Source organism: Schistocerca gregaria, chromosome 2, assembly GCF_023897955.1.
Source record: "Schistocerca gregaria isolate iqSchGreg1 chromosome 2, iqSchGreg1.2, whole genome shotgun sequence".
NCBI classification, from domain to species: domain Eukaryota; kingdom Metazoa; phylum Arthropoda; class Insecta; order Orthoptera; family Acrididae; genus Schistocerca; species Schistocerca gregaria.
In genome coordinates, this window is record NC_064921.1 from 399979917 (window position 1) to 399994407 (window position 14491).

General features: G+C 39.9%; 1 protein-coding gene across 1 annotated transcript in view; it reads left to right on the plus strand.

The window, feature by feature from the left end:
* The window catches only part of LOC126322302 (uncharacterized), a 255496-nt gene that overhangs the window by 82199 nt on the left and 158806 nt on the right, over positions 1-14491 (plus strand). The window contains exon 9 of the mRNA XM_049994279.1: positions 8660-9016. Coding sequence (XP_049850236.1) covers positions 8660-9016 — 357 coding nt within the window. The remainder of the gene's footprint in view (positions 1-8659; positions 9017-14491) is intronic.

Here is a 14491-nt window from a genome sequence, read left to right on the forward strand (position 1 = left end):
CCTTACACACACACACACACACACACACACACACACACACACACACAGAGGCACTATCACCTCCAGCAATGACGGCTGGAGTGGGTAGTGGGGCACAGAAGAGGCACTGGGAAGAGAGAGGGAGGGATAGTTGGGTGGGTGAGGGAAAGATGCTGTTGTGCTGCCTGTGATTGTGTTCAGGGATGTGGTCAGGAGAGGATGGCTGTCCACTATGTGCAGCATCAGGAGAGCTGTGCTTGGGGGGAAAATCAAGAGATGACATGCAGAAAATCAGGCAGGACTATGCAGGTGAACTAGGAGGGTAATATGTATGTAATAGGCTGGATTGGTAGCAGGGAAGGTGACAGGGCAGGTGGAAGACAGCGGTTAATGAAAGTCGAGAGCAGGGACATCATGGGAATGACAGATATGTTCTAGGGACCCATCTGCACAGTCTTGGAAGCCTGGTGTTAGTGGGAAGGATCCAAATGGCATGGTCTGTGAAGCAACCATTGAGTTGAGCGCACAGTAATGCACGGCATGCTCGGTAGCCTGGGCGGTCAAGCTTTCTTTCAGCCAGTTGTTTAATTTTTTGTTAATCAGTTGTCACGTCTGTTTTGTTTCGCTGCTAAGTACAATTTTATACTAATTTTGGTAGGTTTGTGTGTTTCCTAATTGCTAGTGCACTCTTTTCTTCAGATTTGACAAAAGGAAAAAACGCCTTAGACATCAACAGCTCTTTTACATGTGAGGGGAGTGCAGATGAATACACTACAATCATAAAAAAACCACAAAAACTGCGCCATCTTTGCATCTGCTAACCAGAAAAACAAAACCAGGATCAAGCAAGGTCCTGTAGAACTGCCACTGTAAAGAAGAATCTATTTATTTCTGATTTACATGAGCAGGCAAGGGGGATAAGCCTGCACTGAAATGGTTTGATATGTGGCACAGAATTATCAAATCAGTCTATAGTACCTAATAAGCTGAAGAGAAATTTCGAATGGAACCACCAAAGCGTCTCTCAGAAACATGCGAGAGTGTTTTCAAAGTTTGTATACTTCAATTCAAGCATTTTATGTCATGACGGGAAAAAAAATAAAGTCCTCAGATAAAGCCCTTTTAGCACAATTCTTATTTTCTGAAATGAATGCCAGGGAACTGTTTTACCAAATGAAAATAAATTGTTGCTGTTATGTTGGGATTGGAAGTAGTTGAACAGTTTTCAGAAGTACCTCTTGTCAAATGATACAACTCACGGGAACATTGTCAACATGCCAGCTAATATTCAAGATAATGTTATAGAAAATGTAATGAACATGTAATTTGGTCTACAGTTAGATGAAAGCACTGACATTTCTGAAAAAACTCAATTATTATTGTTTGCGAGATTTGTTTGTGGCTCAGAAATTAGTGAGCAATGCCTATTTTGTCGAAAACTGAGAAAAAACAACCACCACTGCAACTGATATATTTGCTGCTGTTGAGAGTTTCTTTCAAGACAATGGATTATAGTAGATATATTGCATTGTATAAACTTACAGCGCTGCTGAAATGACAGGAAATATAAAGGGGTTTCTAACTTTGGTGTAGAATAAAAACTGTTCAGTAATAACTGCTCATTGCATCTTTTGGATCTCTCTCTCTCTAAGAGGGGATATCTAACTGCTTTTGCAGCATCAAGTGAGTTGAATACAGAAAGGGGGGGATTAAGGAACACATAAAAGAGCACCTATGTAAGTTCCAAGAAGAGATATCCAAATACTTTCCCTTGATCTCGACTACTGACTGGGTGCAGTTGATTGCACCTAATGAGAAAAATGTATCCAAAACAGAGTTAAACTCCTCTGGAAAAAAAAGCAGCTTATTGAAATGTTGTTGTATGCAGTCCTGAGTTAAAAATTTAAAGAAAATGCTCCTCTTCTTCTTCTTTTTTTTTTTTTTTTTTTTTTTTTTTTTTTTTTTTTTTTTTCCCCCCCCTCTATCTCAAGTCAAAGGGAATGTCGGATATCAGAAATAAAGCAATATCTTTTTCGCTGTCCTCTAAGTCCTACTTGTGCAAGTCTGGATTCTCTACACTGAATAATATAAAATATTATTACAGGTCTCTTCTCCTAAATGTGAATGACAAGATGAGATTGTGTGTGTCAAGAGTTCGTCCATGCAAAGATCTATTTTGCAAAAACTGCCAGGTCCAAATATATCATTAGTTTTAATTTTTATGTCTGTTAATATTTATGATGCTGACAAAAAAATAATCTCTTTTATTGCATACGTTATGTTTATGTCCATATGTTCCTATTAAATAGTCTCACAAATTTTTAAAATTTGCTTCTCATAGTTGTTTGTTTATTTAAAAAAAAATATTGCAAGTATTTTGTGTTTGCTTTTTCGCGTTGTAATGGATCTGGGAGATGTATTATTTTCAACTGAAGTTATCGATACCGAATTTAGTGGGCGAAGTGGTGAATGTTTTTCTCTTATATTTTTGTCGGAATTTTTATAAATTATAATCTACTTACTTTTTATGTTAATTTACTATTATGTTTAAAAATTGCAATATATTGATTGATATTGGTGGATATGACGAACAATATCAAAGAGACTTATTACAAGCGGAAGTTTGGGTGTCTTGAGGAATATCTTTGAAGCTAGAGTCATTCTTTGTCACTTGTAGAGTCGGCTGTGGTCGGTTGAGATGCAGTCGTGGAACAAAGTTGTACTTCCCTGTAAAATAAATCGAAAGTGAATGATGAACTTATGAGTTTTTCGTATTACTTTTTATATCAAGTAGCAGCAAGCAAGCACATCCGGAAAGAAAAAATGGTATTAGAAACACCCAAATTGAGACAGACACGGTGAACAGCGGAACTTCTGCATCTAACAAACGGCATTATTGGAATCATACTCATATTAGACAACTGAAGCCACCTGAAGGAATAAGGAATTTAACTAAAGTGACTACTTTATTTAAACTATGCCAGGTTTTATTACAAAATAACAATAGTGGAACGACAGTTTCAGCGTGTAAGGAAAAAAATCACATGTAGTGGTTTGATGACAGTTTGAAACATACATTGATGTGCCCCAAAGGAAAAAAAAAGGTTGAGAAATGTGGCCCTAGGTGGCCTATGAATAGGTTGGCATTGGATGGTGCCGTACAGGTGCCTCTGGTCTTACCAAGCCATGTTAAGCAGAAGGTGATTATGAGTTTGAGCTAAGTCGAATTTTGGGAAAATCAGTGTCCACTGGTGACAATGGCTGTGATGAGCAGTGTCGGCCCACAAAGACAGGTCTTTTTTTTTGGGTGGGGGGTGGAGGGGGGAAAATGCAGTATCTGACCCCTATGAAGCATCCAGGCTGGCTTGCTTTATGTAGTTTAGAACTTGTGTCCTCCCCCCATGAACCATGGACCTTGCTGTTGGCGGGTAGGCTTGCGTGCCTCAGCCATACAGATAGCCGTACTGTAGGTTCAACCACAACGGAGGGTATCTGTTGAGAGGCCAGACAAACGTGTGGTTCCTGAAGAGGGGCAGCAGCCTTTTCAGTAGTTGCAGGGGCAACAGTCTGGATGACTGACTGATCTGGCCTTGTAACAATAACCAAAACAGCCTTGCTGTGCTGGTACTGCGAACGGCTGAAAGCAAGGGGAAACTACGGCTGTAATTTTTCCCGAGGGCATGCAGCTTTACTGTATGGTTAAATGATGATGGCGTCCTCTTGGGTAAAATATTCCGGAGGTAAAATAGTCTAAAATAGATTACAGGGTTATAAACACAAAATCAGATAGGGGTAATGCAGGAGTAGGTTTAATAATGAATAGGAAAATAGGAATGCGGGTAAGCTACTACAAACAGCGTAGTGAACGCATTATTGTGACCAAGATAGATATGAAGCCCACGCCTACTACAGTAGTACAAGTTTATATGCCAACTAGCTCTTCAGATGACGAAGAAATTGATGAAATGTATGATCAAATCAAAGAAATTATTCAGATAGTGAAGGGAGACGAAAATTTAATAGTCATGGGTGACTGGAATTCGGTAGTTGGAAAAGGGAGAGAAGGAAACATAGTAGGTGAATATGGACTGGGGCAAAGAAATGAAAGAGGAAGCCGCCTGGTAGAACTTTGCACAGAGCACAACTTAATCATAGCTAACACTTGGTTCAAGAATCATAAAAGGAGGCTGTATACATGGAAGAAGCCTGGAGATACTGACAGGTTTCAGATAGATTATATAATAGTAAGACAGAGATTTAGGAACCAGATTTTAAATTGTAAGACATTTCCAGGGGCAGATGTGGACTCTGACCACAATCTATTGGTTATGACCTGTAGATTAAAACTGAAGAAACTGCAAAAAGGTGGAAATTTAAGGAGATGGGACCTGGATAAACTGAAAGAACCAGAGGTTGTAGAGAGTTTCAGGGAGAGCATAAGCGAACAATTGACAGGAATGGGGGAAAGAAATACAGTAGAACAACAATGGGTTGCTTTGAGGGATGAAGTAGTGAAGGCAGCAGAGGATCAAGTAGGTAAAAAGACAAGGGCTAGTGGAAATCCTTGGGTGACAGAAGAAATATTGAATTTAATTGATGAAAGGAGAAAATATAAAAATGCAATAAATGAAGCCGGCGAAAAGAAATACAAACGTCTCAAAAATGAGATCAATAGGAAGTGCAAAATGGCTAAGAAGGGATGGCTAGAGGACAAATGTAAGGATGTAGAGGCTTATCTCATTAGGGTTAAGATAGATACTGCCTACAGGAAAATGAAAGAGACATTTGGAGATAGAAGAAACACTTTTATGAATATAAAGATCTCAGATGGAAACCCATTTCTAAGCAAAGAAGGGAAGCAGAAAGGTGGAAGGAGTATATAGAGGGTCTATACAAGGGCGATGTACTTAAGGACAATAGTATGGAAATGGATGAGGATGTAGATGAAGATGAAATGGGAGATATGATATTGCGTGAAGAGTTTGACAGAGCACTGAAAGATCTGAGTTGAAAGAAGGCCTCCGGAGTAGACAACATTCCATTGGAACTACTGACGGCCTTGGGAGAGCCAGTCCTGACTAAACTCTACCATCTGGCGAGCAAGATGTATGAAACATGCGAAATACCCTCAGACTTCAAGAAGAATATAATAATTCCAATCCCAAAGAAAGCAGGTGTTGACAGATGTGAAAATTACCGAACAGTAAGTTTAATAAGCCACAGCTGCAAAATACTAATACGAATTCTTTACAGACGAATGGAAAAACTAGTAGAAGCCGACCTCGGGGAAGATCAGTTTAGATTCTGTAGAAATACTGGAACACGTGAGGCAATACTGACCTTACGATTTATCTTAGAAGGAAGATTAAGGAAAGGCAAACCTACATTTCTAGCATTTGTAGACTTAGAGAAAGCTTTTGATAATGTTGACTGAAATACTCTCTTTCAAATTCTGAAGGTGGCAGGGGTAAAATACAGGGAGTGAAAGGCTATTTACAATTTGTACAGAAACCAGATGGCAGTTATAAGAATTGAGGGGCATGAAAGGGAAACAGTGGTTGGGAAGTGAGTAAGACAGGGTTGTAGCCTCTCCCCGATGTTATTCAATCTGTATAATGAGCAAGCAGTAAAGGAAACGAAAGAAAAGTTTGGAGTAGGTATTAAAATCCATGGAGAAGAAATAAAAACTTTGAGGTTCGCCGATGACATTGTAATTCTGTCAGAGACAGCAAAGGACTTGGAAGAGCAGTTGAACGGAATGGATAATGTCTTGAAAGGAGGATATAAGATGAACAACAACAAAAGTAAAACGAGGATAATGGAATGTAGTCGAATTAAGTCGAGTGATGCTGAGGGAATTAGATTAGGAAATAAGACACTTAAAGTAGTAAAGGAGTTTTGCTATTTGAGGAGCAAAATAACTGATGATGGTCGAAGTAGAGAGGATATAAAATGTAGACTGACAACTGCAAGGAAAGCGTTTCTGAAGAAGAGAAATTTGTTAACATCGAGTATAGACTTAAGTGTCAAGAAGACATTTCTGAAAGTATTTGTACGGATTGTAGCCATGTATGGAAGTGAAACATGGACGATAAATAGTTTGGACAAGAAGAGAATAGAAGCTTTCGAAATGTGGTGCTACAGAAGAATGCTGAAGATTAGATGGATAGATAACATAACTAATGAGGAAGTATTGAATAGGATTGGGGAGAATAGAAGTTTCTGGCACAACTTGACCAGGAGAAGGGATCAGTTGGTAGGACATGTTCTGAGGCATCAAGGGATCACCAATTTAGTATTGGAGGGCAGCGTGGAGGGTAAAAATTGTAGAGGGAGACAAAGAGATGACTACACTACGCAGATTCAGAAGGATGTAGGTTGCAGTAAGTACTGGGAGATGAAGAGGCTTGCACAGGATAGAGTAGCATGGAGAGCTGCATCAAACCGGTCTCAGGACTGAAGACAACAACAACAACAGGACTTATGTAGGAGGTAGGCATGCAGGCACTGTTAAAGCAGAGAAGGAAGATACACGCAGGGGAGATAATCACAGTTGTGGAGCATTTCTCAGTAAGTAGAGCTTAAATGCCAGGATCAATTTACAGTTGGTGGATGGTGGCTCTTTCTGCAGATGTGACATTAGTTTCAGTGTTAAGAGATTTGGGGAATAGTAATGACGCAAGGTTTGACATCGGAATGATTTGGAGGAGTGGAGCTGAATTGTGGTTAGATGGAAGAATAAGTTGAATGAGCCAGAGTTCTATATTCACATGAAATTGAGTCTGATTTCTAGTGTTGGTGGCAAAAAGTGTTCTCTGTAGGTACCTGGAGATGGAGAGCAGGTCTTTAACAAGCACACCATGACTGACTGAATTTGCTGGGGGACGGGGGGGGGGGGGGGGGGGGGGCAAGGCAGGAATATATAATATATTGGATAGCTTTTTGAGATGGTGTTTTAACATGCTTCTCTAGTGTCTGGACGGCAAGGGTTTCAGTCTAGAATATGGCATATACAAATTTGGGACTGAAAAGGAAGGGGATTGCTTCAGCAGACCTAGGGGAAGGAGGGTTGGTCCTAAGTATGAAGGACTATGTTGATGAGGGCTAATAAGTTACAGAACATGAACAGATAGAGGACATTGTGGAAGGACTGGTTGCAACCAGAGTTTTCTATATTGGCACAGATAGAAGGTGCAAGGATCTCTAGTGGAGAATAAAATCACACACAGAAATATCTTAAATAAAAAGCAAGACTAAGTACAAAAAAAAAGAAGACGGGCATGAAAACAAAAGTGAGATGATGATAATTCTACATTTATGTGTACATCCCTACTCCGCAAACCACCACAAAGCGCATGGCAGTGGATATGTCCCTTTGTACCAATTATTAAGGTTTCTTCCTGTCCCATTCACCACATAGAGTGCAGGAAGGATGTTGTTTGAAATCCTCTGTGTGTGCTGTGATTAGAAAAATCTTGTCCCATGATCCCCATGTGAGCGATACGTAGGGGCTTGTTGTATAATTTTGTAAAGGTTAAAAGCTGATGGGTAGGAATGAGTGGAGAGAGGGTCTGGAGGATGAAAGGAATTGGCGTGCGCGTGAGCACTTGGATTTGACCAGTTTGGAGATGATGTCAAATGACTCACTGGCAAGTCTTAAGTGAGGGTACAGGGATCATTTCAGGTCTCTAGTATTAGAAGAGACTAAATCCAGATTTTGGGATGGAAGGATGAGTTGTAGGGCAAGATCCCATATCCAGAGTTCTGGGGAAAGTAATATCAGATGGAAGGCAATACCATAGACACAAACTCTCACTCGCTCACTCACTACTCAGATATGTGTTTAAAATTGATTCTATGCAAGTACTTCTCTTGTAATGCCTAGAAAATATCGAAAGAATGATTTGACTCTCAAAGTACTTGGTATTGAAACAAAAGTATCGAATACTTGTTTATAAGTACTTGTATCGAACATCGCTACCTCCATTTCTCTTTCATTAGCTGATAATGATCTCAAGTTATATCCATATTATTTTCCAAAATAAACTTAATCGTGTGCTTCAAGGTTTCCTGTTTCTGCATGTTGTCACGTGGTTGTAAAATGCTAATTGGGCAAAAGATCTTTGCACATCTACATGCTCTGTTTAATTTCACAACTGGAAAGCAACTCCAATCACATTGTTATAATGACTGTGTTGGCTGCACGAAAAACACACACTAACAGAAAATAGTTTAAGTGAGTGCGGTCATGTTCTTTTCTCGTGGATAACATCACCTGTGAGAAGCAAAATTTGACTGCATAAAGTGAAATTCACTAATCAAATTTTTGCAAAACTAAATGTCAAGTTTGGTGGCAGTATAATGCAAGAGAAATTACTTGCTGATTTAAACTGTTATCACAAAAAATGTTCTCTCTCTCTCTCATTTTTCCGGTGGTGCTGAGAGTTATTTCAAGGCATAAGTAAAATGGGTGGGTGGGGGTGGATCATGGAGAGATAGCACTCTGTGAGTAAACAGCAAGCACTTCACATTTCAGGTAACAATTCAACAAACTTGCTCTCTTGCAGACCTATGTAATACAGGAATTTCTAAATTTTTATCTGTTAACGTAGAAAGATTTTAGAGGGATCTACTTCACAAGTGCCTAAGTCTCATGAGAGCATTTATTTATTTTTTTCAGGTACTTCAGATAGCAGTTTGACAGATAGTGAAATGGCATACAGAAAATTGAAAGTATCAGAAAGGTTAGAAGATATAACTTCAGAAAGCTCGCCAATAAGTGTTATAAGTGTTTCCAGCATTCAAAAGCTAATGTCCGAAGAGGAAAATTTATGTACTCCACGGACTTTGTTTCAAAATCTAGTAAATTTTGACTCAAAAAAGCCTGTTGCAACTAAACCATTGAAGCAGACTGTGGACAATAAAGAATCTTCTGCTAAGAGTGATTCCTACTGGATAGAGGATAAAGAAGCATTTTCTTGCAAGACTGTTGGAAAAACTCAAGTTGAGGATCAAGATGACACGGCAGATAAAGCAGGTAAATATGAGAACAATAATAGATGTTTCCCTAATGTCCAACTTTGGTAGTTATTAATAAATCTTCAGAAATATAATCTTTGAGGTTTTCTCAGTGTGATTGATTAATAGTTCACTTCCAGGTGTCCTGACATGTTGTTTTCCATTTTATGCGCAATATTTCAATAGCTGACCAAATTGTCTTCTTCAGGTTTTGTTGATAGTTTTGTTGTTACATGTACTTGCTTCTTGGACTTTAAGCAGACTGGGAAGTGCTTTTAGTCTCATGCCATTGTTTGTTGGAGAGTTTTGTTCCCAGCACCCCCTATGCCTTCTGGTTCTCTCTCTCTCTCTCTCTCTCTCTCTCTCTCTCTCTCTCTCTCTCTCTCTTTGGGGGGGGGGGGGGGGGCACTGACTTTTTGTGAAATGCAAATTCACTCAGCATTTCCCAGCTCTGGTGGATGTGGTCAAGATCTTGCTAAATTTAGAGTAAACCTCAAGCCTTGTGTACATTGAAATCTCCATCCCTTTTTGTTAGGTCTTCTGACATCTTTATTTCAATAGACTTCTTAATAATGCTGTACGAATTAAAACCGTCTTGATATTGAATGCAATGTATTTTACGGTTGCTTCCATCCTCCAAATTTCTTACAAGCTTCCACAATACTATATGTCTGCACATCAATAAGTTTTTACGTCTTAATCAGACCAAGAGTAACAAATAAGTTTTTACATCTGAATCATACCAAGACTAGTGAATAAGTGAAGTTAAGCTTCTGCTCTCAAGAGACAAGAGCGGGTAGAAAACAAAAGGAGTTACCATTTTTGTACCTTCATTTTCTTATAAATATTTTCTCTTCCGTCGAGCACTCTTACAGCTGTGACGGTATCATGTATATCTGAGGGGACGAGTGTAGCGCGGCGAAATTCAAAGTCCTGCTACAAATCTCTTTCTAAGACATTCTTGATTCTCACTGCTGTGCACATTCAGTGTGGCAACCTAAATACCCATTGAATAAAATGTTCTCGGGTTTCCAACCGTGTCAAATGGTTAAAACTACATGAGCTTTCGGCCAAGCAATCCTTGGCCTTTGTGAAGTATTATGACTGCCAGTGGGCTGTTGGTGCGCCCTTATATACGTTAGCTGCCGGCTGTGACATCACTGGTGCCCATGACATTGCCATATATGGGCATGTTTTGAGTCGGCGTTCGATGTGCCCTCTTCAACCGCGCGATCGCTGGATCCCACGCAGTGCTGATCTCTAAGCCACCGTCTCTATTCAGGGTGTTTGTGGTAATTTTTATTTTAATAGCTTCCTGTATTAAACTGTCCCAGAAGCCGTATGTGCGAACCATGACAGAGGTATCGTCAAATTTTATGTGGTGACCGTTTTCTAATGCATGCTCAGCTAACACAGATTTCTCTGGATAGCATAGGCAATGATACCTCTCATGTTCTTTCCTGCGTTGTTCCACAGTGCGCACTGTTTGTCTGATGTACACTCACAAGGTATTTCGTAAACACCAGGTGTTCTGAGACCTACAGCGTCTTTAACTGGTCTCAGTAATTGATGGATTTTCGTTGGAGGCCTGAAGATCGTTTTGATCTTGTCTTTTCAACAGGCAGCTTATCTTGCCCGACACAGAGCCACAGAATGGCAGCAAAGCAAGTTTCTATTCCTGCTTTTCGTCGCTAGTCTTATTCTGATATTTCCCAGAAATCACTTTTTTCACTTGATGGGCACTGTAGCCGTTCTTCCTGAAAACCTTGCGTAGGTGGCTCAGTTCGTGGGGAAGGTTGTCGTTGTCTGATATTACTCTCGCACGATGTACCAATGTTTGTAACACTGTGCGCTTCTGTGCTGGATGATGATGGCTGGTAGTGTGCAGGTACAGGTCTGTGTGGGTGGGTTTTCTGTTGACACTGTGGCCAAGGCACCCATTTCGTTTACGGTGGACAAGGACGTCGAGGAAGTTCAATGCATTATCTTTTTTCACCTCCATGGTGAACTGGATATTACTGTTGATGCCATTGAGGTGTTCCAAAAAACTCGTCTAATTTCTCGTGTCCGTATGGCCAAATGATGAACGTGTCGTCAACTTATTGAAAGAAACACTTAGGCTTCAATGGCGCAGTATATATGGCAATATCCTCAAAGTTCTCCATGAAGAGGTTTGCAACAGCTGGACCCAACGGGCTACCCATTGCTACACCATCTGTCTGATCGTAATACTGGCCGTTGTACACGAAGTAGGATGACGTAAGAGTGTGCCTAAATAGCTCGAACACGTCACTTACAAAGTACTGGGAAATTAGATCCAGAGAATCTTTGATAGGCACATTCGAAAACAGCGCCACTACATCAAAACTGACCATAATATCGTCCTCACTAAGGCGCATTGGTTGATTCTGTTGATAAATTCTGCTGAGTTTTTTATATGATGTTGGCAGTGTCCCACATGTGGAGCAAGGAGCTGGTTTCTCCCCATGTTATCGCTGCGAGACTCTGTATTCATACTCTAAATACCCATTGCTTTGGAACACTATGTATAGGTGTTGTCATGCTTCAGCAAGGCTCTCCTTGTCTGAAAGTGTGAGCTCCTGAAAAATGCTCTTCTCCACCACAGATACACCACTCCCAATGCTGTTTCTACTTCTGGAAGCGGTCGTGTAATTGCTCTTGCTGGATCGCATGGAGTGCTATCTATGTATTTTCTTTTATTGTTTCTATCATTGCAAAACTTTGTCTTGTCAACAGGTTTTTCAACTTTGGAAACAAACAAAAAAATGTCCACAGTGGCCAAGTTTGGAGAATATAGAGGATGAGGTAGCACAATGATTTCGTTTTTGTGCAGTAGTCACAACAGGAATCAATATGCTGGTGTATTATTGTGATGTAAGAGCCATGAATTGTCTTGCCATTCTTCAGGCTGTTTTCTTCTCACGTTTTCTTGCAGGCATCGCAACAAGTTCTGATAGTACCAGCGATTAATAGTTTGTCCCTTTGGCATGAATTTATGATCAACTAATCCTTCAAGTTGAAGAAGATTATCAGCATAGCATTGACGTTTTACCGGACCTGACAATGGTTTTTTTTTTGTGGGGGGGGGGGGGGGGGGGTACGACCTTTCCAGACCCATTGTGAAGATTGAACCTCGGTCTCAACATGAGGACTGTAGACCCAGCGCTCATCACCATTTATGATTCTCATAAGGAGCATAACATTCTCATTTATGTGATCCAAAAGTTCTTTGCAGATTGTGAGGTAAAGGTCTTTCTGGTCTTGACTCATGAGCCATGGGACGAACTTGGCAGCAACATCATGTAATCCAAGATTCTGTGTCAGGATTTCATGACATGATCCAATGAAATGTTACATTTTTCTGCAGTCTCTCTGGCAGTCAGTCGTCAATTGGCACACACAGTTTCATTAATGTTCCTGACATGAGTGTCACCGGTGGATGTCAAAGGCACTCCTGAATGAGGGTCATCTTTAAATTTTATCCGGCCATTTTTAAATTGTGTGAACCATGCGTATCACTGAGTACGGCTTAAGCACTCATCACCGTAGGCTTCCTGTATAATTTGGTGTGTGCCTGTATAGGTTTTCTGGAAATACACACACTGTGCGAAGCAACATTCTACTCGATACAGCATTGAAAAATAACTTACTTACATACAACAATGAAACTCCCAGCAGGTATGCGAAAGATGTCAACTATATTTCATTCCAACACACCATCAGCAAGAAATTATGAATGTTCCAGAATTTTTTTGGACAGACTGCATACTCCTCAAAATGAAGGAACACAAAATAAAATTTAAATATGCTCGTTCAACTTATGACACTACTTCAAATCTGATCATTTTAATTGATTTTAAAAAGCATATTTTCATGTCTTCTATTTTTTAAACATTGAGTGGCATAATTATCGATTAATGAAATGTGTTTTCACAAGTTACATTTTTTAAGCAATACAGGCCAGCATTTGACACGATGAATGTGAAAAACAAAGCAAATCACTCACAGTAAATTTCTCATTGTAATTGACTCTTTAACAGCCTAGGATTGAAACAAAATGTGTTTTATCCTCCATCTCCCTCAACTTGGACAAATTGTTGTGCAGAAATGCCAACTGGACTGCTGACATCATTCCTTGACTACATTTTGTGCTGTGTTCCACCCTGCAAAGTGTTTGAGAAGATCCCATTTCTGTAAATAGACATCTTTTTGATTTTGATTTTCATGCTTTTTCCCACTCTTCTAGTGTAGAGAGATTTATTACATTTGGTGTTCTTTAGAGTCTTCTACAATTGCTGTACAATTGAAACTACTGTTGTGATTAAGTTGTGCAGTAGAAGGAGGAAGTATCCTTGTGGGAACTGGGGAAGTATATATATCAGGTATACTGTAGCCATGTTTATTTTATGCCCAGAATAGGTGCCTGAATACACGTGAGAGAGTGGTGAAATGTTCCCTTTCTGGAACTTGATCAGGACTGTAAAGGAAATGGAGAGAGTAATCAATCAAATAATTGGCCCCCCCCCTCCCCCCTCCCTCCCATACAAACACACACAAACACCTTGGGCACTGTAAACTACTGTGGACATTCACATTGCCTGAAATAACTGACAGTAAGACTAAACAGCAAATATTTACGAGGAACTGAAGTTTCTCAGTAATTCATGAGGCAGTTATTGTTGCTTGTCGTAGATGTCCATACTTTTACTAGTTGATTCGTATCAGCCTGCTTTCCCCTTTGCTGGTAACCAGCATGATACAGGGCCTATTGAACCACTTATTAATCATTGATGATTGTCAATGTACTATTTTTCCTCCAGCCTTAGGACAACAACTTGCCTATTGCAACCTACACTTCAGTATTTAGAGAGATGGCCTCAAAGTTTGAACTCCATTATTCACAGGGAAGATAATCTGCATTAACAGTCTGTGTCAATAAACTACACAAGAGATTCTCAGTTGACAGTTCTATTGCTACCTCAGAGAAACTCCTCATTGTACACTAACAAAGGGAGTTTGTTGTCTTTGGTGCAGAATGGTATGTAGTCCTCACAGTTCCGAAGAGATGATGTAAGGAAGCGCTGTTACCCATTCTTTTAATTTGCTGTGTGCTCTTCAGATTATACAGTACATATACACAGCAGAGAAGCTTCTCCAATATGTCAGGTGAACCTTCTAGCAGCAGGGTACTGAGCATGTTGAAACCCTTAGTAATTAGGTGGCAAATGCCTTACCAGAAGAGGATTGTGTGGGAATCATGGAATCATTGCATCTGAATGCACGATCCTTTTGCAATCAGTAATATAATCTCAGGGAAAGGAGATCCTTGGGGAATGAGCAGAAGAGTGGTTTTAAGTTTGGGCAAAAAGATTCAATTGATCAGACTTTCTTCTTCTTCTTCTTCTTTTTCTTTCTTGGCTCTACAGCTCATGATGAGCCTTGGCCTCTTCTACAATTTCCTTCAATTTCTGTC